Source organism: Barbus barbus (genome assembly GCF_936440315.1).
Source record: "Barbus barbus genome assembly, chromosome: 2".
NCBI classification, from domain to species: Eukaryota; Metazoa; Chordata; class Actinopteri; order Cypriniformes; family Cyprinidae; genus Barbus; species Barbus barbus.
In genome coordinates, this window is record NC_136730.1 from 40,992,069 (window position 1) to 41,019,727 (window position 27,659).

A 27,659-nucleotide genomic window follows, 5' to 3' on the forward strand; every position below is an offset into this window, starting at 1 on the left:
TGAACTTGGATTTTGTCTTAAATTTAAAACTCCTTGTTGGATTCGTATTTATTACAAACATGTAGATTTTTGCTTCACAAGATGCTAACTGATGGACTGGAGTCGTGTGGATTACTTGTGCATTATTATAATGTATTTATCAGCTGTTTGAACTCTCATTCTGATGGCACCCATTCACACATTCACTTTTTTTTAATATCAATACTTTTCTCTTTTATAAACTTCCATTCTTTGTTTGTTCAGCATTTGCTTTGGTAGAAAGCAATGCCTTTATACTTATATTTTCTGATTGCATCTCTAGACTAATTCCCTAATATCTTCTCCAGCATCTTGGAGAGTGATGCATTAACTCCTCCAGTTAATTGCCTCAGCGAGGTTTTAATTCAGAAATGATTGTATTTGCTCTGTTTGTTTTTGGCATGCACCAGTGAACAATAGCAAAGCAGGGGGAGGTGAGGAGAGAGACAGCTGATGAATGAGAAACGAGAACAAATGTGTTTTGTACAAGAGCAAGACCATGATCATCACAGCTGCATGTGTGGAAGCTCTCAATAATCAGACTCATGAGGCCTTCATCCCACTGCCGTCATTTCTTTGACTTTATCCAGGGACAAATAAACAGTACAGCCTGTGAAGCCAGATGCTTCCAGTGAGAAGATTTTCACTTACTGTTGACTAAATAGTGTTTTCTTTCTGTAATTCAGCTGGACCGTACTGAGGTGATCAAGAGTAACCTGAATCCGGTCTTTGCCAAAGTCTTAATGCTGGACTACTACTTTGAGGAAGTACAGAAACTACGCTTTGAAGTCTACGACATTCACGGAACCCACAGTATTGGGACGCGAGACGACGACTTTCTCGGTGGGGTGGAGTGCACGCTTGGACAGGTGATGTCACTTTTCCTCTGCATTTTATTTAATAATACACTATGTGGTCTAAAGTATGCTCTCCAAATTAAAACCCATATGGCAAAAATAAATAAATAAAATAATTAAATAGGTAAAAATAAACATAAAGTATATATTTTTTAAATTGAATATATTATATATGCTAAATATTTGTTGTAAACAGGGTAATTCAATGAAATGTGTGTGTGTCTGTGTATACATATATTCTATATATATATTCTGTGTATAAATATAAACCTTCATGTACCAAAATATATTTCAAAATGTAGTTTGGGGCAAGAAAATACATTTCCAATTGTTCATTAGCCTACATTTAGTCTAAATCCAAATGTGGATGCAGCAGATCAAAACTAGATTTATAATGATTTAATAATGTGGATTATTAGTTTTTTTTCATATATTGTAACAGTGTTTTTAAATGTTTTATTTTTTTTGGAAATTGTTAAGTATGTTCATTGCTGATTTTTATTCAAATGTGTTATATGTTCACAAGTGTCATAGACAACAAATATTTATTTTTCTTCAGATGTGACATGTAAATGTATTAAAAAAAACATTTTTATTTTTAAAATTTATTTTGAAAAATATATACAAAAAATGGCCGAAACATGGATTTACATTAATATATTTAAGCAAATATAGCTATATTTATGACCTTTTTATTTTTTTTATTTTTTTTTCTTATTTTGAAACATATTTGAGAATAGCTGGATATATTTTGCTGTATGGACAGGTTTGCATATTTAATTTAAGCCTCATTGATGTTCATGTGTGAATGAAAGTAAATCCCTGCATCTGTATGTGTGGAAACCATCTACTATGCTATTTTCAATTAACTAGGCCTATTATTATTATTTAAAAAAATATATAATTTCCTTTAAACATTTTACTTTGTTCCACAGATAGTGGCCCAAAAAAAGATGGTGAAACCTCTGTTGCTGAAATATGGAAAATATGCTGGAAAATCCACTATCACAGTGAGTTGAAAGAAATTTACACACATAATTCATATTTAATTGCTGCTGCACACATTTACACATTCACGGAAAGCTCTCATGGTAGAAGTTTCATCTGGCTTCACTTGATTTTAGCACCCACACAGGTTTTTTTTTTGTTTTGTTTGCAGAATAACTAAAAGACAATTGAAGTTACTTTACTGGAGACACACTCCTAGATAGTCAGATGAGGATGAAGCTGTACTTTTGCTAAATAAAAGCAGACACTGTTTGCCACACCAACTCATCCTTCGACAATAACCACTGTTTGGCAGAAATTTCCCTAAGAAACGTGTGTAAAGGACAATTGCAAAAACAATAACTATAGCTATAAAAATAACTGTATAAACAATGCTATCTCGTGGCCAATTCGTACGTATTTTACAAGGTGGCTAATTTGCACGACCTCACTCGTACGATTTTGTATGATTTGTCTAGACCCCAGTGACATGTAGGTTTAGGGACAGGTTTAGATCTGTAGATCAATCGTACGAATTCATACGAATTGTGCATCTTGGAAAAAATATATATACGATTGAGCAAACATTTTGAGTGAGGTCATACGAATTTGGACGAATTAGCCACCTTGTAAAATAAGTATGAATTGCCGTGAGATTGGGTTGGTATAAAGGCTCTGTTTATTATCAACATGCGCTGCAGTTACAGGTCCTTTTCAAAAAATTAGCATATTGTGATAAAGTTCATTATTTTCTGTAATGTACTGATAAACATTAGACTTTCATATATTTTAGATTCATTACAACACAACTGAAGTAGTTCAAGCCTTTTATTGTTTTAATATTGATGATTTTGGCATACAGCTCATGAAAACCCCATTCCTATCTCAAAAAATTAGCATATCATGAAAAGGTTCTCTAAACGAGCTATTAACCTAATCATCTGAATCAACTAATTAACTCTAAACACCTGCAAAAGATTCCTGAGGCTTTTAAAAACTCCCAGCCTGGTTCATTACTCAAAACCGCAATCATGGGTAAGACTGCCGACCTGACTGCTGTCCAGAAGGCCATCATTGACACCCTCAAGCAAGAGGGTAAGACACAGAAAGAAATTTCTGAACGAATAGGCTGTTCCCAGAGTGCTGTATCAAGGCACCTCAGTGGGAAGTCTGTGGGAAGGAAAAAGTGTGGCAGAAAACGCAGCACAACGAGAAGAGGTGACCGGACCCTGAGGAAGATTGTGGAGAAGGACCGATTCCAGACCCTGCGAAAGCAGTGGACTGAGTCTGGAGTAGAAACATCCAGAGCCACCGTGTACAGGCGTGTGCAGGAAATGGGCTACAGGTGCCGCATTCCCCAGGTCAAGCCACTTTTGAACCAGAAACAGCGGCAGAAGCGCCTGACCTGGGCTACAGAGAAGCAGCACTGGACTGTTGCTCAGTGGTCCAAAGTACTTTTTTCGGATGAAAGCAAATTTTGCATGTCATTCGGAAATCAAGGTGCCAGAGTCTGGAGGAAGACTGGGGAGAGGGAAATGCCAAAATGCCTGAAGTCCAGTGTCAAGTACCCACAGTCAGTGATGCTGGTGTTGGTCCACTGTGTTTTATCAATATTAAAACAATAAAAGGCTTGAACTACTTCAGTTGTGTTGTAATGAATCTAAAATATATGAAAGTCTAATGTTTATCAGTACATTACAGAAAATAATGAACTTTATCACAATATGCTAATTTTTTGAAAAGGACCTGTATGTTGTCTGCCTCTTTAAATGCTTGCAATCTTTAAAGGTGGGAGGGATTTGATTGGCTGTCAGTGTTTTATCATTCAACGGCTGAAAAAAATTGCTTTTGAAATGATTCCAATGCTATCGTTTTCCCCTGTCGTTATCGTTAAAACCGTGATATACTTCAAGCGAAATTGAAGACCGAACTGGCATGACGTCATTTCAGACAAAATTACACCAATACAAAGTTTGTTTCGATAAGTTACAGTTTACAATAAAAAGTTTTTTTTTTTTTTTTGATCAAAACAGCTTGCAAACTTTCCATAAAAGGTCTAGTAAACACCTTTGATCTGTGGTGATTATGTAAGGTAGGTATGTTTTGGGGCTCCACATTTTTTTAACATGGAATTTTTTATCCGGTTAATTTCTTTTGTTTACTCTGTCAAGGTCTGACACAAGAAATCGAAGTTCAAATTGAAGTTGTAATTCAAATTGAAAGTGACACTGACTGTTTTTTCATCTTTAATACTGTAAAGCTGCTTGCTTTAAATTAATCTGTCATATAAAGTGCTATATAAATAAATACAATGTGACTTGACTCTTATCTAAGTGAAAATAGAAAAAGAACTTTATCTTGAGTATATCTAGGTCTTTATATTTGTAGACTTCTCTATTCGAAAAACTCGAATCAATATTTTTACTTTACAGTTTGTTGGTATTATTATAGTTATCATGTTATTATTATAGTTATAATGTGAACAGGTCTTAACTACGGCTGAGTTTTTGGCATTTACATCCACCCCTTTACAATGCACAGTTTTGCATTATGAGATGTCACTCAGAAGTGATATTCTACCAAATCATGCCAAATCATGCCCACGTCGCTCATCACTAAACTCAGAGGATGACTGCACATTACAAAATGAGTGATTTTTTTTTTTCTATTACTTCTGGAATGAAATGTCACTTTAAAATATTTCTCGATACAGTTGAGTGAAACCCCTAGTACCATAATGTGGAATCTCTATAACCCCGGTGCATTAAAAAGTAATCAGGTTTCAGGAATAAGGTCTAACCTGTGTAAAGGACTTTTAATATAACTCTGAGTAGTTTGGGTTGCAGTGCAGGCGGTTTAACTTCCAACTTAAATCCTGCTGCTTTCTGGGCTCATATCATATAACACAGTTAAGCCTTTCATACTCTAGGTAGACAGACAAAGGATATTCTTACAATATCTGCTAACATGGTGTAAAATAATGTAGACTATCAATTTCGGTATGTCAAAATAATATTTCAGTTACTATATCAGAGCTAGTTCAACTCGATTCAAACAAGCTACACATGCAAAAAAATGTACATTAAAATAGTGATGCCCCAAACTATTTTTGCATGTTTCTATTGCAGGCAGACAAGGTCCATCTGTAAGACAAAACGTAATACCACATCCTTATCATAGGTGTTGATTCCCTGCTTTCTCATCAGTTTTAACAAAGTCCCTCCTGACCACACTGCAAACTAATGGCCTTTTCATGTTGAAACACCCTCAGCTGTGACTGTTTTTCCTGAACCCCCTCATTGTATTACAAACTGGTTGTAGATTTTTAAAGCTGACGAAATCACATTTTGATCTGAGGTGAGACAAAATGGAATGATTTAACCACTCTTGACAAACAAACTAGTAGATAGCTCCATAAATGGTTCCTTTATTAAGTGTTGTTCAAAGTATGCTGCGTCCTAAAACATTTCCAGAAAGAGCAATTACAGTTAGTAATTTATAACATTTGCACTCAAGACTGATCGAGTTGCAGTTTCTCTTTAATTTCTACTCATCTTTTTGAGTTGAATGGATGGACAATGGATGGATGGTTGGAAAGATGGATTGATGGGCAGATGAATGAATGGATGGATGAATGGGATGGGCAAATGTATGAATAGACAGGTGGATGGATGGGTTGGCTGAGTTGGGCGGATGGATGAATGGGATGAGTGGGTGGACGGACGGATGGATGAATTGCCAGATGGATGGATGAATAGATAGATAGATAGGTTGGGTGGATGGATGGATTGGATGGGCAGGATGAACACACAGCTGGATAAGAATGGATGGATTGACCACTGGATGGACTAGGTGGTTGGATGGACAGACGGATGGATGGGATGGACCGATGGATGAATTGATGGATGGATGGCTGGATGGATGGAGAGACTGATGAATGGTGGCTGGATTAATTTAGCTGGACTGACATATCCATTGAGCTGTGTGGGCAGACAGATGGATGTACTGACGTGAATGGATGGATGGATTGGATGATGGATGAATGGATTGATGGGATGTGTAATTGGATGAATGGATGGATGGATGGATGGATGGTTGGACAGACAGACAGATGGATGAATAGGTGGATGGCCTGGGTTGATTGATTGATGGATGGGTGGCTGGATGGATGGAGAGACTGATGAATGGAATGGCTGATAGATGAATGCATGGACAGGATGTAAGGACAGCTGGATGGATGGACAGACAGATTGATGAATGGAATGATGGACAGATGAATGGATGGACAGATGGATTGAATGGAAGATGGATGAATGGAAAGGATGGGATATGTAAATCGATGAATGGACAGAAGGATGGATGAATGGATAGGCTGGGTTTGGCAGATGGAGGAATGGGATGAGTGGATGGATGAATGAATTGACAGATGGAGAGATGAATAGATGGATGGGGTGGGTGGATGTATGTATGGACTGATTGATAAATGTAATAGTAGAGAGATAAAAGCTTGGACAGGGTAATTAAGGACAGCTGGATGGATGAACGGATGGACAGACAGATGGACAACTTGACTGGGTGGGTGGATGAACAGATGGATGGATGGACTGGACTGGACAGATGAACGGATTAACAGGTGGTTGGTTGGTTGGATGGGATGGATTGGAAGATGACTGTATGGGACAGACAGATGGATGGACTGACTGGGATAGATAGACAGACAGGCAGACAGACGGATAGATAAACAGATAGACAGATAGATAGATACTAAGAATAAACTGCTTAAAAAGAAAATGGAGTGGAAAACGGATGTGGAGTCCTGGATTACACATATAGAATACAAACAATAACAGTATGCTGGCTTTGTCTCAGCTAATCCCTTTTCTTATTTCCCAAGATTCACGCAGAAGAGATTTCTGGGAACAATGGCTATGTCGAGCTTTCCTTCTGTGCCAAGAAGTTAGATGATAAGGTAAGGAATGATGTTTTTCTTTTTTCATAAAAACTCACCAGAGTTTGCACTCAGTGTGTTTTGGCTTTAAAGTATACCTAGTGACAGAAAATGATATTCTTTGTTTGTAAAGTAGTGATTTTTGACCCTTTGAAACAGATAATTGCAGCTGCCAAAGAACCTTTCAACTCGCCTTTAATGTTTTGGCTTCTCAATTTCAGCCCCGTTAAGAGCCATTAGGGCTATTATGGCTTCATAAAATCCCACTCTCAATTTTTGGCTTTGGCACAATGTTTGAAACTCTATTCATTCAGCTGAGGTTTCCTAATGAGAATGGAAGCTCTCTGGATAGCGAGGGCTAACAGAGCTGAAGCGCTGAGGGAGCGTAGGGTGGCTGGCTGACTCTCTGTGTGCAAACAGCCTCTCCCACACAACGCGGCCCACGGCGCAGCTCTCTCCGTGCCCTGTAGTTCTGCAGGTGTCTGCACTTTTTGCTGCGCTGCCGCACAGTACACAAACGCCTCTGCAACCCTCGTCCTACTCTCAGCACTCATCTCATCTGCTTCTCCTACTCTTTCCTCTTGTTTCTCTCTCCCTCTTCCGCTTTCATATGCTGCTGTTCTCTTCCTCTTAGCCTGGGGCGACATTTATGCTCAGCAGTTATCTTCAAAACACAGCTTTTTTGTTCGTTCCTCCTCAGCCCTTCTTATCTGACTTTCATGAATTCAAACATCTCATGTAATGAAGGGAAACAGCAAATCGATCGTCATGACTTGTTCGCTCAAGCTTCACATCCCCTCAACCCCACATTAGGTGGGAAAATCAATATATTGTCTATTCATCTTTTTACAGTGAGACAGGAATGCTATTTGGCATCTGTACCAGAACAGAAAGCGCAGGCTGTGATTGGAGACGCTCATACAGTGAGTCAAAGCACCCACGTAAATCATTGGCTGACTGTGACTTTGCCAACTAGGACGTGTTCCTGGATCAACATCTTTTGCCTGGTGTTGGAACAATGGTCCTGCACTCTCAGAATAATAAAAGGTACAAACGCTGTCACTGGGTGTACCTTTGTACCTTACTTACCCCTAAAGGGTGCATTTTACTACATTAAAGGTACACATTTGTACCTAAAGTGTACATATTAATACCTTATGGTACATCTTAGTACCTTTTGAAAAGGTACCGCCCTAGTGACAGCTTTTGTACCTTTTGAGTGTGTCAAACTATATTTCCCTAAAATCAGATGAAAATGAACAGAATGGAAGGACCCAAACCCTTAACCTGAACCTAAACTCTGATTTGGTTTAGTACAACAGTTTGTCATTGGGGCAGGACCCTTACTTTCTACCTTATTTACCCCTTAAAGGATGCATTTTAGTACCTTAAAGGTAATTAGAGTGTATGCATTGGTACGTTTAGTGTGTCAAACTATCTTCCTCTACAATCAGATGGAAATGGTTGGTTGATCAGAATGGAAAGTCCCAAACCCTTAACCTAAACCTAAACTCTGATTTGGTAGGAATGATACGACTGTTTTTGCAGGGTCAACAACGCTGCTAATTCAGGAACTTGTTATACTTGTGGCAACAAAATGCTTGTTACCGGGGCAGGACCACTAAAGAAACATTTTTGTACTTTATTTACCTCATAAAGCTTCATAGTAGTACATTAAGGGTACATATTACTACTCTAGAGTACTAATATGTACCTTGTAGAGGAAGGTAAGGTACAGAGATGTCCCTCAGGGGTCCTGCCCCAGTGTTAAAATGTTGTACCTCTAAAGCAGGGGTGCCCAACCCTGTTCCTGGCGATCGACTGTTCGAAATTTAGCTCCAACTCTAATCAAACACACCTGCCTTTAATTTTCACGCAATCCTGAAGACCTTAATTAGTTGCTTCAGGTGTGTTTGATTAGAGTTAGAGCTAAACTTTGCAGGACAGTTGATCGCCTGGAACAGGGTTGGGCACCCCTGCTCTAAAGATACAATTTTTGCACATTTGGGGGTCTGAGGAAAGTTCTGAGAAAAAGAGTGTAAAGAGGTTTTTTCTATTGTCTCTGTTTTCTGTTCTCTTCACATAGTTTCTCATAGAATCTCTATCTAGATAATATTTTGCACATATGTAATTTTATTTTAGCTAGGAAGTCTCTTGCAAGGGTATTGCCATTTGGAAGTCTGTGGCATCAACAATTCCTGATTTAGAGAGTCTACGGCAAGGATTGCCAACCCTGCTTGTGGAGAACTACTGTCCTGCAGACTTAATTTCCAACCCTGGTCCAAAACACCTGTCTGTAATTATCACATAACACTGAACACCTTGATTAATTAATCGATCAGAGGTTGCAATTAAAGCCAGATTAGCATAGTTCCATTTGCACAAAGCGACAAAAAGCCAGTCATTTTTAAATCACATTAACATGCAGTATGTAACTGGCATACACTTCGTTCAGAATGCAATTTCACCAAGATGCTACTATAACAAACATAGCGTCTGATTTTTGTTGAAGAAATACAGTGCAATATGGCACCTCTTATGGTTCTACATAGTACCATTTGACAAAGATGTGGTGAAGATATGGTTCTATATAGCACCAAAAGTGGTTATCCTATGATTATGAGCCAAGAACCACTTTTAGTGCTATATAGCACAATTTTTTTTAGAGTGTATGTTTCGAGCCACAGGTGGAAAGCTGTAGTATGTACAGTATGTAGTTATAACCATACAAATTTGCGAATGTTTGGTAAATGCAGACTCACTGAAGTATGACAGAACTGGTTGTTTAACAATGTATCCCTGTCAAATTCTGCACTTAAAGCACCTTTACACAGACACATCTTTAGAGCAGCTCTCTCAATCAATCGGTAGACGTCTTATTTTCTGTCTGCTGTGCACAAAAAACAATCAATGCACATGATCCATTGTTTCCTGCAATTGTGAATGTGTTTAAATTCATTATTCCACGTCTATGCCTCTGGGTAAATGCACAGAATATTTGCAGCTTCTATGCAGTATATAAACAGCTTTGTACAAATTGAACCAAAATGTCATACCATGAGGGACCCCTCACATAGAGGGGTTGTTCCGTGCCTCTTATACTGTAGATAATCCTCCATCTCTTCAATTAAAAAATGTGCACGGTTCAGTATGGTATCTGAAGCTAGTCCAGTATGTCATCTCAAGTTTGTTAAGGCAGGATTTCTCTTGGTTAAAGATATGCTGATATGCAGTAAATATTTAGTTCTGCTGTATGCAAAATATGGAACCACGTTCTTTGCACATTGCATATGCATGAAAGCAGAGGCTAATCTGTCACATCACTAATTTATTTCCGTCCTAGCGACGAGCTTGTCCGCTTGCTCATCAGAACATTAACCAGGCTAATTCTGAAAGGCTAATGGTGGCAAATTCCATAAGGCAATAAAATTTAATTCTCACCTTTCTCTGCCATCAGCCACGACATATTCATCAGCCAACCATTTTAATGCTCTATTTCAGGGAGGGGGGATTTTATTGTTTCCCCTCTTGTAATTGCTTATATTGCAGCTTGTATTTTACCCTCAGGTCTGTTAATTATTGCTCAGTAGATTATGATGTTTTCATGTGTTTAATAGGAATTACAGTCATTAATATGTGTATTCTGAATGCTTTGCATTGTTTGCATTAGCTGTATTACATGAGCTGATTAGCATTTCTTCTTCACACTCATCCTCAATACCCAGAGTTGGCTCCGGTATCCCAGTCTGGATATCATAGCGAGAGGATGGATGAAGTCTAATAAACTGCTAGGCTGTGCTGCTATCTTTGGACAGGATCTGTCTGTTCAAATAACACTGGCTTTCTGTGCACACAGACTGATATGATTTGAACAGAATGGACACATTAGTAAATCAAACTATATTGGACTTCATGACAGCTTCTGCACGTGATGCATTCTAGAGACGTCTGTGCCTTTGATGTGAATGCCATTTCTCTTTATGAAGAAGGCGCTAATGCATTTTAAATCGAAAAGTCTCTCTGGGTTATGTGACATTTATCAAAGACTCTTCACTTGGCAATTTCTCTGTGAATTTTAATGCTTAATTTGGTGCTGTACCTTCACATGGTCTCCTCTGTAGATATTAGTACATATTTTGTCTTTTTCAGAGGACATTGATAGCTCTATCTGTCATTAGATCATAAAAGACAAGCACAGAATTAACCTTTAGTCTGTGCATTTAGTCATCCGATAAAGCAAAATGCTACTAAAGATTTCATCTCTTTAAGCCTTAAATGTCTTTTGGGAATAATAAACAGCCGGGAATATGAACTTCGCAAATGCAATGACAGTTGTGAGAGGTGTGATGCATGTGATGAATGCGAACAACAGAGAAATCACTTGTCTAAATCAGTCTTCACTCAAACCACTGGCAAGATGTTACCTTGACAACCAGATAGTGGGGGCACCTCCTCTTTCAGCGTCCCTGTGGAGATGTCGCACACTAATGCAGCGAGAAATGGGGATATTAAATGGCTCGTTCTTTGCTCTACCAATTTCTCTCTCTTCCTTTATCTCCCTGTGCCTCGTTCTTTCTCTCACATCTGCACACACTTAGGAATAAAGTCCTCTGACTTCTCGAGAGCCGCAATTCAGAAACCTTATGTTGAATGATTGTTTCAGACAATATTGTTGATTTGATTTGCCACATCTATGAGCACAATTGGCAGCAACACACATGGGCATGCAATATTCATTTTTCCTTCACCAATATTTTCACCTGAAAGCATTGTTGTGCATGTTTTTTTCCCTTTTTGGTTAAAGACCCCATGAAAAAGAATTTATTTTTGTCACTTTTTAGTCAACATCAGTTTTTAGGCCATCATATGGTAATATACCCCCTCAAAAAGTGCGGTCACATTAGCAAACTTTCATGGGCAAAAAAGGATTGAAATCACTGAAAATACATGCTTGTGGAGACGTTTCTGCAGCACTGATATTACATGCCTTTCTACAGGTTTTGCAGCAGTTTCAAATGGTGCTAATGGTGGTTTTCAAATCTTTCGGCATGTTAAATTTGTTTTGAGGAAATAACATAATATGGTGCAAGGAATTTTATGGAAAATTAGACTTTCTTAATGAAATCTCTGGTCCAGTAAATCATAATATTGTGTGAAAAGGAATAAAAGTGGTCATAGAGGCACATATTTTCCAGTGAGCTTGGGTAGCTATTGTCAGTGGTATCAGTGATAAATATGACTGTATCTTTAGTGTAAAATTTAAATCTTCAGGGGAAATGGAACAGAATTACTAGCAATAGCTGGCAAACGTGTCAAGTTATTATGATTAAAACAGTTAGCCTTTGCTACACCAATGGGAGCAGAAAACATTTTTCTCAATTGACAGCCATTGAAAAGTAGTCATGTATTGTAAATTAATTTGTTTGCAAGAGACATATAAATCATAAATATATGATATTATAATAAAATGTTATGCCAGTGACTTTAAAGAGACTTAACTCGTTCCATTTGCTCAAGATATGCATAGTTCTGTCATGAAACTCTAGATGGCACCTATAGGTTCTAACTCAATCTGATATAATCACATTATATCATTGGTTTTTCACATTAGCAGCCAATGAGCTTGCTGCTCAACATTCAAATACTTCTAGTGCTTGCTGCAGCAGTTGCAGCGTGCTTCAGAAACCCTTCACCTTCCCCAGCTCCACCTGTATAGATCTGCTACAAGGTGATTTCATGTATGTTATATTGGGGTTATTTCATATTATATGTGCAGCAGCAGTATTTCTTATATGCTCACAACAGCATGTCTGTGGATGTATTGGCAGTAACAAGTACTTGCTCTGCCTCAGTAGCATGAAAGCAGATCAGTTCTGCCAAGACAAAACACATTAACAGTGCCATATATATTACCATGCTAAACACTGTTGTAGTTGTCATGACAGAAAGTAGTTAGTTTAGAGTTTAGTGCATGTTCTTGTGGTTCCATCAGTCAATGAGTGTTGTGATGACATTACTTTCCAAATTGATTAGTCAGATTGATTAATGACATTTACAGTTCAGACAAATCTGCATCCGGAACTGAGTGCCTATGAGCTAAACTGACAAATATCAAATCATCTGTGTTTTTGTGCCAGCAGAGCAACTGTCATAGACATGAATATGAATTCTAATGGATAGCTTTCAAGTATAATAGATCTCCTTGAGATCAAGTAGCAAATGGCTATTGGGTGTGTAAAAAAGGACAAGTCCTTTGTCCTGACCCAAGTTCTTATTGCAAGAAATACATCAATATAGTAAAGTAGATTGCATTCATTAAGCCATAGGGTCTTTAAAATATTGTCTATTGCTTGATGTTCTCCTTTGAATGCTTGGACTGTATTGACATTCTTTTGTGACTGTAGGATCTCTTCAGCAAGTCAGATCCATTCTTGGAGATTTATCGGACCAATGATGATGGAACAGAACAGCTTGTACACAGAACTGAAGTAAGCAGTTCCACCCCATGGGATAATAATCTTTCTTTTGCTGTTCATTCTTCTTCTTTAGTTTAAACAATGATATTGATTTGTATCTACAGGTGATTAAAAACAATCTGAACCCTGTGTGGGAACCCTTTAAGGTGTCTCTCATTTCTCTGTGCAGCTGTGATGACGAAAGGAAGTTGAAGGTGAATATTAATGGAGCAGGTCACTCCAGAATTGGCATTCTATTACTCATTTTGTTCCAAACCTTTATGACTTAATTTCTTCTGTGGAACAAATTCGTACGAATTTGTACGACCTCACTCGTACAAATTCATACGATTTTTGCTAAATCGTACGTATTTTAAGAGTTGCCAATACGTATGAATTTGTACAAATTACCTACACCTAACCCCGCCCCTAAACCTACCCATCACTGGGGTTTAGACAAATCGTACAAAATCGTATGAGTGAGGTCGTATGAATTCGTACAAATTAGCCACCTCGTAAAATACGTACGAATTGGTCGTGAGATAGCGTTGAAGGAACCATTCTCATAAAATGCATCTTTGAGTCTAAAAAATGCAAGACACTGCGATCATGAATAGTTTTTAAATTGATTGGTCCAATGTTTTGGAACTTCGACAGATGAGCTGCGCAGCGTGTAAAAGTTTAAATTCTTTTAACTTGACACGGTGTCCTAAAAACATGGTGCTCATGTGCAAGACGCTGCAAAAGACTTGAGACGCAGCAGTCATACACATCATTCTAGCGCATGTTTGCACAGAAATACAATGGAAAAGTAGCACATTGGAGTGGAAAAACGCATTCTGTGTGAATGGCCCCAAAGATGTTCTTTTTATTACAATATAAATATTTAGTAATCAGTGGCTGTGAAGCTCCAAAAAGAACAAAAAAATAATGCACCATTAAAGTCCTTACAACTTATGCACTGTTTTCCAAGTATTATAAAGATGTTCAGTAGTTTAGTTATAAGGACAAATGGAAGTTTAAGTTCCCAAAATCTTCCCAAGTGAAAATGTGCAATCAAAATGAACAGCTATGACAGAGGATTTGTTACTCACAGGAGTGATATAGACTACTTTTTTAACTATTTTTGTTTTTTACATAAGAAATTCACACAGACTTGGTATGACAAAATCAGACATGAAGAGCTATTCCTATATAAAGAAGTAATGACAAGAATAAAACCAAAATAACACATGGAACCATAATAGACAAATGAATTGTTGTAATTTTCTGTGCCCTGCAGTGCTTAGTCTGGGACTATGACTCGAGGGGAAAGCATGACTTCATTGGCGAATTCTACACCAATTTCAAAGAAATGCAGAAGATTTCCTCAGGAAACAAGGTCAGTGTGAGACATTCAGTCCTTCATTGGTGTTTGATATCGGTCATAGCTGTTTGAAAACTAGAATGGATTAAAGAAATGTCCCAACCCTTCTGCATGTGTGGTAAAAGTGACTTTGCTGTAGTGCCACCTTCAATTTTCAGCTCACCTCTTTGATCTCTTTCCATGCCCCTGAAGGTCACATGGGACTGCATCAATCCAAAATACAAACTGAAGAAGAAGAACTACAAGAACTCTGGGTTGGTTATTCTCAGTGATCTCAAGGTACGAGTCTGACAGTCTATGTTTGTGTGTTTAGAGAGCTTTGTAGGCATGCCATCCTTATTTTAAGGATGCTAGTACTTGACAATACTGGCCAACCAGCTGTGAATAAAAAGACTGTGGAGTTAATATTGTTGTGGGTGGGTGTGACAATCAAGCTTAGCCTAAAGACATCAGTGGGGTGGGAAGAGGCTAATGCATTTGTCTTGTTTGTGCGCTTTCACATAGGGAAGCTTTTTATTTATAGTACTGCTTAAGTCTGTTGGTGCTGTTTTTTTCACATGTATCAATTCAGTTTGAAACTTTTTTTTATTTTAATTTGGGCTATTATTTAATTAATACATCCACGGATAATTTCAGAACTGATTTAATGAATGCATTAACAGATAAAGCATTAGGTTTTGGGAAAACCAAACAACAGGCCCATGTGTACTAATGCACATTTATGCAACGGCACACTTTACTGGTCAGCAGATTTATCAAACTACATACAAATGCCTAGAAATTACAATCACTGAACTCAAAGCAAATGCGAAATAAATTAATAATAAGATACAAGACATGCAACATACAACACATTAATTTGATTACTTTGACAGCAAAGGTTTTCATACAAAGTATCTAGTTTAACTGGCAAGACTTTCCTGGCCTACTAGCTTCACCAGCACCAAACCAGCATTAAATATAATGAATCAGAATATGAAATAGAATGGCTAGTTTCGTATCTAATGTACAGTACTTGTGTGTTTGAGAGGCTAAAAGTTTGCAGGTAGTCTTGCAGATAGTGATTTCCGGTGAGCCAGGCAGATAAATGTGGCAGGGTTTCTGAAACTCACCCTCCATTCTTCATTTTGCAGCTTCACAGAGTCTATTCCTTCCTGGACTACATCATGGGAGGCTGCCAAATACACTTCACAGTAAGTGGGAACAGCAGTGCGCTCCACATTTAGCACCGCGGTGCGATCCAGACCCTTCACAGATTTACTGCCCATGTAGATACTGATGCCAGACGTGTTGGAATGATGACTGCCTCCTCGACACAAATGCAGCTCATTTATAGTAGATTATACACGATTTTGTGAGGCAGACTGCAAACGTAATGTTCTTAAGTATTTTTATTTCCTGTTTGCTAGTAAAAATAGCTAAGATTCTTAAAACAAGCTTAGAATATGCTATTTCGTCCCTATTTTGACCAGCTGTTCTTGAGTTTTATGTTGAGTCAGAATGTGATTGTTTCACGGCTGGAGGCAAAAGAACAAATTAATAACTCCTCCAAACTGTTTTAAGTCCCCCACCCTTATGCTTCCCTTAAGAGCAGCCAAAATGGGCCAAGTTTATTAATGACTTCTATTGAATATTCATTATTTAAATATCCGAATTCTCCAGTTGCATGTTAAATTAAAGATAATCAGATGTCAAGTAGTGAAAGCCTCAGAGGGAATGTTTTGGTGCAGGATTCACATAGGATCGTAATACAGTGCCTTAATATAATATATAAAGTGTTTACTGGGATATGAGCTGGTTTTCTGTATTATAGAGCATATGGTAGCTGTTTGTGGTATTTTGGATTATAACATCTGCTTGATGAATGACTATACAACTGGCTCACCTCTAAACAAATAAAATGTACATACTGTCCGTTTTAAGCTCTTTAATTATTTATACAGATGGCTATTTGATTGCAGAACTGTTCTAGTCCGGTTTTGTGTAACTTCCCAGGAAAGACAGCTCTTGAGTGCTTGGCTTTTTGTAGACTGACATTTTCTTTCAATTGTCTACAATGGAGACAACTATTGTTCCGGGCGTGAAACTAAAGTGATTAAATTTACTTGACGATCGATCAGATTATGTAACCCATTCCATTTTTGTCCTGCATTTTTGCTGTTTTATCACGAGTGTGTCATGCTATTATCTCTCTAGGTTGCCATTGACTTCACGGCGTCCAATGGGGACCCTCGCAATAGCTGTTCCCTGCACTACATCAACCCATATCAGCCAAATGAGTATCTTAAAGCCTTGATAGCCGTGGGGGAAATCTGCCAGGATTATGACAGGTCAGTGTTGGTGTCTCTGCTGATGGAGGTGGACACTATCACGTAGGCTTGTAATTTTTCTTGGAATTTAGTGCATGTAGAATGTCTCTGAAGGTTAGTGACTATGCTGTAATGCACAAATGTACAGTGACAGTCAAAGGTGGAGCAAATACATTTAAAGAAAGATTACAAAGACTATCATTTTTGGGGGATGTCACATAGGCTGCACAAGCCATTGGTAATTTTAACAAATATCTAAATAGCAATTTTAGGTGACTGATGTAAGTAATGCAAATGTAGCCTACTTAAAAAGCATTCCAAAATGTAATGTATTAATAAGGGGATAAAAAATTAAAGGGATAAAAATGTGCTCTTAATTTACTCACCATCCAGCCATCCAAGTTGTAGGTGACTTTTTTTCTCTTGAGTAGAACAGTAAAGAAGATTTTTAGCTGAAACCGGGGTCCTTGGTGATTCATAAAATGCAAATCAGCAGCTGCTCATTTTTGAGAAAAAAAGCATACCAAGGCACACAAAATGAATTCCAGTGGCCCCTGATGATGTATTGAGATCTTATGAAGCGAAACGATTTGTCTGTGAACATTATTTACAACAATATTACCTGTAACCCATAGCCTCAGAGAGTGAGGAATCAGATTATTTTCAGTGAACTGGCTCTTTTGGACAGTTCTTTTCAGTGAACTGGTTCAATTCACTAGTTTGTTTATGTACATTAATCATGCAATGACATATACATAATTATATTATTAAAGCACTTAATAATGATGTGAAATGTGGATGTTTTACAGCTCTAAAGCATATAAAGTGAGTAAACTTGTCAACATCAGCTCACCTTTTTACATAAATATAAGAAACCATGAAACTTTGGTTTCGTCCCTTCATTCAAGCTTAGTTCATGCATGCTCGTATCACCGACTCATCAGTCTTCGACTCAGTCCGAGTTGGAACAGTTTCTTCAGTTCAGTGACCGTTGGAGGAACTGTAGCGCTGAATGAGTGGGCAAAACCAGCATCACGGGATCATATACACCATTATTTTGGCTCATTTCATGTCGGAGTCAGCCATGTCCGAAATTGTGTTTTGATTGGGTAACTTGTATATCTGTGCTCCTTGAACAGCTAACTGTTTCAGATGGTTCAGTTTGATTTGGTGAACTGGTTCAACTAGCTCAACTAATTCGCCAAAGAGAACTGATTCAAAAGAATGATTCGTTCACGAACCGGACATCACTCCTGACTGTTTACCCGAGGCTCTGAATTACAGGTAATAATGTTGTAAATAAAGTTCAGCTTCTGAAACACGGGCATCTGCTGACTTGCGTTTTATGAATCACCAAGGACCATGGTTTCAGCGAAAAATCTTCTTTATTGTTCTACTCAAAAAAAAAAAGCCACCTAGATCTTGGATGGCCTGAGGGTGAGTAAATTAACAGCAATTTTTAATGGTGGGGGTGAACTATCTCTTTAATGTGAAAGGGCACATACTATGCTTTTTATTTTATTTTACCTTTCCTTAAGTGTGTACTGGTCAGAAGTAGATTTTTAATGTTTGTTTTCAAACGAATTGTTTTCAAAAGTCCCTTGTGCTCACCAAGGCTACATTTATTTGATCAAAAAATACAGTACTGTAATATTGTGAAATATTTCAAATAACTGTTTTCTATTTGAATGCATTTTAAAATGTATATTCCTGTGAATCATTACTCCAGTCGTCAGTGTCACAAGATCCTTCAGAAATCATTCTTATATGCTGATTTGCTGCTTTAGTTATAATTAATAATTTTTGGTGCTTATTTATTGATAATGGTTTTTATTATCAATGCTGAATGCATATTTTTCCGCATTCTTTGATTAACAGAATTTTCAATGAACATTTATTTTATTTTCAGCATTTATTTTAAATAGAAATCTTTTGCAACCTTACAAATGTCTTTACTGTCACTGCAGCTTTAATGTGTCCTTGCTGAAAAAAAAGATTTTCTTTTTATATCTTACTTTACCTCAAACTCCCCCATTTAAATAAGCGTAATAGAAAAGCTATAATAGCAAAAAATTAACAACTAAACGAAGCATTTCCATTATAATGCACCGAGATGCTTTGGAGGGTGAACTTGACCTTCAGCCTCCTCTTCCTGTTCAAAACACCTCTTCAAAAGTGGGTGCCAGCAGTTTTTCAGAAAGAAAGTACTCCTCCTCATTCAACTCGCATTCAGGTCTGGAACACCCACTTTTGATGACCCAGTCAGTTCCCAACAGACAAAACAAGTCCTGTCCAAGGGTGGGTTATAGACCAGGCCGGTTAGTCCAGTGCCTTAGGTCCTCTGACTACCAGAGGCCTTGAAAACATGCCACTACAGATGTAAAACTGACATAGAAACATATAGTGCTGGAACGTGTGCCACTGACAGTTGGCAAGGTATGAAATGAATGAAGTAATGAGAAAATCTTTTCCTGGCATCTTGTCAGTACTTACAGAGTCTTTTGAACATCTTATTGTAGCTGTGATATTTCATACTATTGTGGTGTGTTGTTGTCTCTTGCAATATGCACATGAGTTTATTCACGTAACTTCAACTGTATTTCTTGTAATTGCAAATGTAGCAATAATGGGGGTCCCAAAGGGCCGAATAATGGGGTCTCATAGTACCGCGGTCCATCCATTGTGAAAAACTAGTGTGCTTATTTGTATTGATTGTGCACTTGTAGTATACTTCAATTATTAAAAGTATATTTTTTGACAAAAAAGAAAGAAAGAAAGACAGAAAAGGCTTAAAAAGTATACTTTCATGACTGTTTCTTAACACTTAAAAAGTGCAGTTTGTAATAATGTCAAATTAAAAGTTTTATGTTAAAGTGTATTTTAAAAATCATTGTTTTTATGAGGTGCACTTATTTTAATGTGTTGACTAACATACTTAAAATCTGAACTGTAGTGTTATTAAATGACATTTACAGATGATATATTTTTAATGAACAAAATTGCAACTTCATTACAAATGTGTAATTCTAAATATATTTAAATTCATGACATATACAAGTATGAATAGAAATGTAATTACAGATATATTTTAGTTGTCTATAAATGCTTGTTCGGCAGTGCACTTTAACCTTATTTCAAAGACAATACAAGAATTCAAAAAAACATAATAATAATTACATATAAAGATGTACTTAAGTCCTACTTAAGCGGATCATATAAATTTAAGATAAAATTTTCATTTAATTGCAATTAACATGCAAGTTCACACTTATTAATAATAACACACCATAATAATAAACTTATTAAAAGTGTGCATTTTTTCTTTGGTCCCACCAAACATTTTTTTCTCATTAAATTTATCTAAAAGAAATGTGTCCCAGTATGAAAGTAAAATGGGTTGTGAATACAATTTTATGTAGATTTTAGGCTCTCATTTGAATGCATGGATACTGTAACCCAGTTAGATTATTGTGACTAAGGTAAATGACTTAAATAAATCAAACTTTGGTACAGTATTAGAGGGATCACTTTGCTAAAGCTTGCCTGGAGGCTGTTTGTTGACTTTGAGGCATTGTTGGTTAGCTCGGGTCACTATTTAATTTGTTTCTTGTTCTGCGAGGTATCAGGGGTCTGTCTGATCCATTGACTAAGACTGTGTCCTTCCTTTGGGCTACGTCCTAATAGCCCATGGCTCCGCAGATCCTGCCAGCGACTGGTGCCAGAGACTCGCCCGTGTCTGTAGTCTGTGGCTTATTAAACCGCTGTGCTTGTGGAACCCCAGTGTGGGAGACAATAGGAAGAAATCTGAACCAACTAATCAGCCAAAGAGAATTTCCCTGTATTATTTGCTCTTTATTTATCCAAACTGAACTAAAGCATTGTGTGTGGGTAGTTAATATAGTCGCTTTATTCTCTCTAATTGTCCAGTATTGCAATTTTCGCCTTCCCTTTTCCTGCCTGATCCAGAACATTGCGCATTAGTGTGTTCAGTGCATTTCTTTTCGGAAAGGCATTAACTGTTTGTCTTTTAAACAGCCGTATCCCATGATCATTGCTTCGGTTCCTGTTTTATTTAATGGTAGTTCTGGACTCGCAGTGACTAAATCAATATGTGCTTAAGTTGTTGTGGGCTTACTACAATTAGCCTTATAGGAGCTGGTTAATTACGTCTTATTTATAATGAGATCTGTTTCAAAGGGAGGATTCTCTTCTCAGATCAAAGCCAAATGAGTCAACAGCTATATCCCCCTAATGAACTAAAAAAACAAAGCATTGTGCTTAATGGAAACGCTTAACATATGATGGTGGCAAAAGTTGAAGAAACACACTCATATGTTAAAGGTGCAGTATGTAATATTGACTGCTAATGGTTAAAATGGGTACTGTATTCCAAGTTCAAAATATTGGAGAGAGTTGTTTATCCCAGCCACTCATCCTCAAACTCAACGCTCACATGAGTTGCCAGATTGATGAAACGCAACAGGAATGAGTGCAGTTGACAATGTATGGTGATGTTTAGACTATAATTTGATGAGTTGATTTAACCAAGTTTTAATATGCCTCAGGTCAGGTAGAATCTGTGATCTTTGATCCGGTTTGTTTGCTGGCTTCCATTGCTGTTTTCCTCTAACTGGCATCATGGGGTGTTGAAATACTATTGGGTAAATTGGCAGTAGGTGGAACCACACAGACTAAAACAAAAACAGACATTCCGACACTGAACAAACATTTCCAAGTAGAATAACTCACTGACGAGAAAGTGTGAAGGAAATGGAACTTTCAGAGAAGTATCTGCAAACATATTATGGTATTTTATTCTTTAGTAGAGCCAAAAAATAGCATAAAGCATCTTTAAGCCTTCCCAGCCCCTATTATTATTATTTTTTTTTTTATTATCCCTGTGGACTATTTTTCTACTAACACTAGTTTAACAGCTTGCATTTTATGTATACAATAAATTACAATTTATGTATAACAATTAAATAAAAAAAAAATTCCCATAAATATCAACTGGAATATATAAAACTGCTCACAGTTTAATACCCATGGCATAAGTGAAAGAGCATGGCTGCTTCTGAAATCGCAGAATACTCTCTGAGTAGGTACTTCTTTTAAATCAGTAATTACTTTGCAACCGCTAAAAATTATGATCTATATAGTGTGCATGTGTATGGTATCAATATAATTAGGACGTGCAACATTTGTCACGTTGTTATTGTCATGTGACCTACCAGTGATGCACACTTCAGAATCCAGAAGTCTTCAGAGTGCTTTTCACCTAAATATTGTGAATTCAGTCTCTTTTCACATGCTGTTATTCACCTAATGGGGAAGTATGTGATTTCGGATGCGGTCTGTGAGGTTGACATTTTAAATGGTAAACTAACAGATTTTATTTAGGCTTTTGATCACATATAAACATTCTCAACACATACGAGCTCATCAAAATATGGTAAACAGTAGCTTTACTGGAAACCTTATAGAAGAAACATTCTTGTGTGACACACAAAAGAAAACATTATTGCTTTTCGGATGTCAAGTAATTACATTTGAGCTTCTATTTAGCAAATTTGATGTTCTGTATGTGCGTTGATCAGGGTTTATAAAAGCTTTCATATGAAGTAATCATGACTCTTCAGAAGATTTGGATTAAACCAATTTATATGGATTACTGTTGTCTTTTTGTACTCTTTAATGCGAGAAGGTTTTCAACGGATGGACATAATGCATGAGAGCATATTAAAAATATCTTTACTTGTGTTTTGAAGATGAATGAAAGCCTGATGGGTTTGGAACAACATGAGGTTGAATAAATGATGACAGAATTTTCATTGTTGGATGAACTATTGGTTTAAGATTGCACTACTTTAGTGTATGGTATTTGTTGAAGGATGCTTGAAGTTCTCCTGGGTTGTACACCTACGCTGTGTGGGTTCCCTGATCAGGCTGAGAGGGTGTGTTACTCATCATTACACATCAGGTGATCGCTTGAAGTTAAAAACAGGATGGATGTGATCATACTAGTGGGATGGTGTGGGATTTTTTTTTTTTTTTTTTTTTATAGAAATAATATTAAAAAATTAAACAAAAAATTCTCGGTAACACTTTATTTCGATAGTCCACTTTAGACATTCTACTAACAGTAAGTAACTTTGCAGCTACATGTCATTAGTATACTGTCTGCTTAATATCTTCTAACACTTTATTTTGATGGGTCCACAACATACTGAGAAACTTTGCAAGTATATGTCAACTTATTCTACTAACCCTAAACCTAACCTAACAATCTACTCTGAGAGTTATATAGTTGCAAATGAATGAAAATTAGTTGACATGTAGTTACAAAGTTACTTATAGTTGGTAGAATGTCTAAAGTGGACTATCAAAATAAAGTGTGACCAAATTGTCAATTGTATATATGTAGTATTTGTATCCGTACATAATGTCTACAAGTACAAAAACATACTTTTTTTGCATTTTTGTTAGATGCTGAAATGTACAGTAAGGACACACTGTCAGCATACACATTACACATTTGCAAGTTTGTCCAACATGATCTCATGAGTATTCATATGTATAATGTTTGCTGCCTTCTACCACCATACATTAAGTAAGTAAGTCATGACGTATTGTCAAGTATGGTGACCCATACTCGAAATTGGTGCTCTGCGTTTAACCCATCCAAGTGCACACACACAGCAGTGAGTAGTGAACAAATACATACACACACACACAGCAGTGGGCAGCCATGCTGCGGCGCCCGGGGAGCAATTGGGGGTTCGGTGCCTTGCTCAAGGGCACCTCAGTCGTGGTATTGAGGGTGGAGAGAGCGCTGTACATTCACTCCCCCCACCGACAATCCCTGCCGGCCGGGGACTCGAACCCGCAACCTTTCGATTACGAGTCCAACTCTCTAACCATTAGACCACGACTTCCATTACTTACACTTGTATAGACACTAAAAAGTACAAAATTGATATATTGACAGCTAAATTACAAATAATTTATGATTGAAATTTTTTTCAGTCATACAAAACATACTGTATTAGAGCCTAATATAATTTTCCATTGCCTAAACACAGCCTGTGATGTCCTCTGAAAAAGGACATTGTTTTAGAACATTGTTCACCAAGGGATCCTCTGCAGTGAATGGGTGCCGTCAGAATGATGTCAGATTCACAATAATCCACACCACTCCAGTCTATCAATCGATGTCTTGTGAAGTGAAAAACTGTGTGTTTGTAAGCAACGACTCAGTTACCAAGATGTTTTTAACTTCTGGCCAGAATACAAGCCTAGTCCATCATAATGGTGTCTCCATTGAAAAAGTTGTCTAACTTAGGAGAGAAATATGCACAGATCAAGCTTTGTTTATAAGCAAAAACAGTCTAAATAGTCCCAGTCCCAAAATCGTAATAATGGATATATTTCTTACAAACACGTAGCTTTTAACTTCACAAGACATTAATTGACAGACTGGATTATTGTGATGTTTTTATCAGTTTGGACTCTCATTCTGACGGCACCCATTCACTGCAGAGCATCCACTGGTGAGCAAGCTAAATTTCTCCAAATGAGAGTGAGTAAATTTTCATTTTCATTCATTTTTTTGGGGTGAACTATTCCTATAACACTTGATAATATTTGCATAGATTGTGATTGCAGAGATGGTGAAGCATGCTTTAGTTATTTTATCTTATTTTATGTGGGCATAAAGACTCTTTGCAGCTCTTATAGAAATGCGTGTGGGAATCTTTTTCTTCTGATATTCCTACAACCGCAGCCACATTGACAGATACACGTGGCTTTGGGGGGATATTCATCCCACTGCTTTTTTCTGATAATGGTAGTGAAAATAAGAGAATATTGATTTCATTTTGCCTGCTTAATGCATCCTCTTGGTGGGCAGAGAAAATGGCAGAGAGAGAGAATTTACAAAATGGCTGTTGCCTGAAATACACACTCTTTCACATGTGGTACATCTCTATCAGATAATATCTAAAATGAAAGTAACCACTGCAGCCTGATCATATACCAATTAAGATTTATAATTTAAATACAAATTTTTTTGTGTCTGAGCATGTGCATTCTATCTGTGCAAGCCAGTAATTGTGTTTAAAAAACTTTGGTAGCATGACTCACTTATAGGTGGAAAAACAATTAACTCCGCTCAACATGCTCGGCTTATTACTGGTGCATGTATTGTTGCAGTTGTTTGCATGAGTTGTCAGAGCCAGTGTGACTTTGGCGAGCAGCGTCATGACTAATTTGACTTTGTTGCTGCTGTATGGCTCCCTGCAGGTTGTCATTTTGGGCATTTGTTAAAAGCAGGATTAGGCCTTTTCCTTGTCTCGGAGGAGACGCTGGACGGTGGTGGCAGTCTGACTGCCCTCATCAGGGCTCATCTCTCTGAGGAGCCGTGAAAAAGAGTGCTGAGGAAAATAAAAAAGACCATTTTCTCCTAGTGTACTGACGTAGAAAGAGGGAGAGAGCAAGAAAAGAGCTTGTTTTTCGTAATTGTACAGCTTTTAGAACCATTTGTGCCTCCTTGGATGGAGAAATAGATGTTCTCCAAAAAAAAAAAAAAACATTTATATAAATAAATATTTCAAAATATAGCAACATTTAAAATATATATATAAAAAAATAATAATATTTGCCTGAATATGTTTCAAAATATATTTACATAAATATGTTTTGGCCATTTTTTGTATATTTTTGAAAATATATTTAAAATGTATGAATCTATTTTTTTTTAAGCATTTATATTTCCCTCTATATTTTCCAGTCCAAGAAAATGCATTTGCATGTGTCTCATTGGAAGAAAAACTTGATTTGTTTGTCTATAACTTGTGAACATATAATACATTTGAATAAACGGCAGCAAGGACATAATTAAGAAATAAATAAATAAGTATTGCAATATATAAAAATATTAAATCATTATAAATCTACTTTTGATTTCTAGTAGGCCATCCACATTTATATTTAGCCTAAATGTAGGCTACTGTAAAACTGGAAATGTATTTTCTTGCCCCTGAAATACTTTTAGAAATATATTTTTGTATATGGAGGTTGAAACTAAATATATATTCTATTTGAAATATATATTTAATTAAGCTTCACTGTTCGCAACATATATTTCAAATATATTTTGGCAATAAAAAATATATTTTTTGCCATATTGGCTTGCCTGAAAGATACTATAACGGTTTGACATTTGTTGGAGAATCTATCTATTTGATTGTTTGAAATTTGAAATGAAGCTAAAGTTTGAAATCAAGTTACTGAATGAGATTAAGAATGCGAGTAACTGAAATAAGTAAACGGAATATTACTGAACAATATGGATGCACCTCTTGTGACCCAGTTTCACAGAGGCCTATGAGTAAGCTGAATGCTTTTGGGAAGCTGAGAATGCACTATTTTTTACTCATTTACAAAGCAGTTGGCAGTGAGGGAAGAAGTCACAGTTGTCGGAACAGCTTGCCTCGCGATCACGGATGTGTGAATGTTTAGCATGTCAGGCATCATTGTATCATACATATAAATCATGCTGATGGATTCAGCACATCAGAAAATTCATTTGGAGTGCAGGGAAGGAGCATGAAAAGGATTTTATATTTTGAATTTATATTCTTAAAATGAAGTGAACAGACACACTTTGTGACTGTGTGGTGAAAAATTAACATACTTCAAATTATCATTAGATAAAACTGAAACCTTAAAAAATTACTTGAAATAAAATTAGAATTATAATAAAATATTTTAGCTAATTGCCAAGACAACATTTATCATTTGTTTAGTTTAAGCTGAAGTACTAAAATAAACTAAATTTAAAAACTAAAAGTTAATAAAAACTATATAGGCCTATACATAAAAAACAAAAAACTAATGCAAATGACACACAAGAAATAACTAAAATTGTAACAAAAAGTAAATTGTAAACAAAACATAGGAATAAAATATAATTCACAATATTGTCTAAAACTATAATAGTATATTAGTAATATTAAAACAACACTTTAGAGTTGCTTATCAACAGATTTGTAAAATTTGTAAAAAAAAAAAAAATACACACACACACACACACACACACACACACACAAACATCAACAAAAAAGTGTAAATGCTGTATTTTTATAACTTAAAAGTTTTTTTTTAAGATGCATTTTGGCCTGCCAGCAGATCCATATTTATATATACAATGCATATTTTCATAAATATGTGGAAATAAAACATTCTTTCAATTAACACTTTCTATTTTACTTCACATAATGCTTTTTTTTAAGTTGTCTACTTAGGTTGTGTATATAATAATAATTAATGAAATCTTTGTCATATAAACAATGGGCCCTATGATACACCCAGCGCAATGCAATGCCTGGCGCGATGCAAGTGTTTTTTTGCTAGTTTCAGTCTGATGCCTGATGCAGTCATCATTTTTACATCCGGCACCACATTGTTTAAATAGCACATGTGCTAGCACCCATGGGCATGCTAGTCTAAAAACGAGGTGTTTTCAGGCGCATTGTTGGCGCATTGCTATTTTGAGGCAACTGAAAACGATGGCGCAGTATTTTTTCTGTCGTTAAACTAGCAAAAGTGGATTCGGACATGCCCTAAATGCACCTGTGCCACGTGCTTCAGACCATGTGCCTACATCGTTAAAATAGGGCCCAAAAAAGTGAATATTTACTATGACAATCACCTTTTTAA

The 27,659-nt window shown here is 36.7% G+C and overlaps 1 protein-coding gene across 1 annotated transcript in view; it reads left to right on the forward strand.

Annotated features, from left to right (window-relative positions):
- Positions 1 to 27,659, forward strand: part of cpne7 (copine VII) — a 50,240-nt gene that overhangs the window by 9,803 nt on the left and 12,778 nt on the right. Inside the window, exons 2-10 of the mRNA XM_079446316.1 lie at positions 705 to 887; positions 1,811 to 1,885; positions 6,757 to 6,831; positions 13,215 to 13,298; positions 13,391 to 13,480; positions 14,548 to 14,646; positions 14,824 to 14,910; positions 15,765 to 15,824; positions 16,828 to 16,961. Coding sequence (XP_079302442.1) covers positions 705 to 887; positions 1,811 to 1,885; positions 6,757 to 6,831; positions 13,215 to 13,298; positions 13,391 to 13,480; positions 14,548 to 14,646; positions 14,824 to 14,910; positions 15,765 to 15,824; positions 16,828 to 16,961 — 887 coding nt within the window. The remainder of the gene's footprint in view (positions 1 to 704; positions 888 to 1,810; positions 1,886 to 6,756; positions 6,832 to 13,214; positions 13,299 to 13,390; positions 13,481 to 14,547; positions 14,647 to 14,823; positions 14,911 to 15,764; positions 15,825 to 16,827; positions 16,962 to 27,659) is intronic.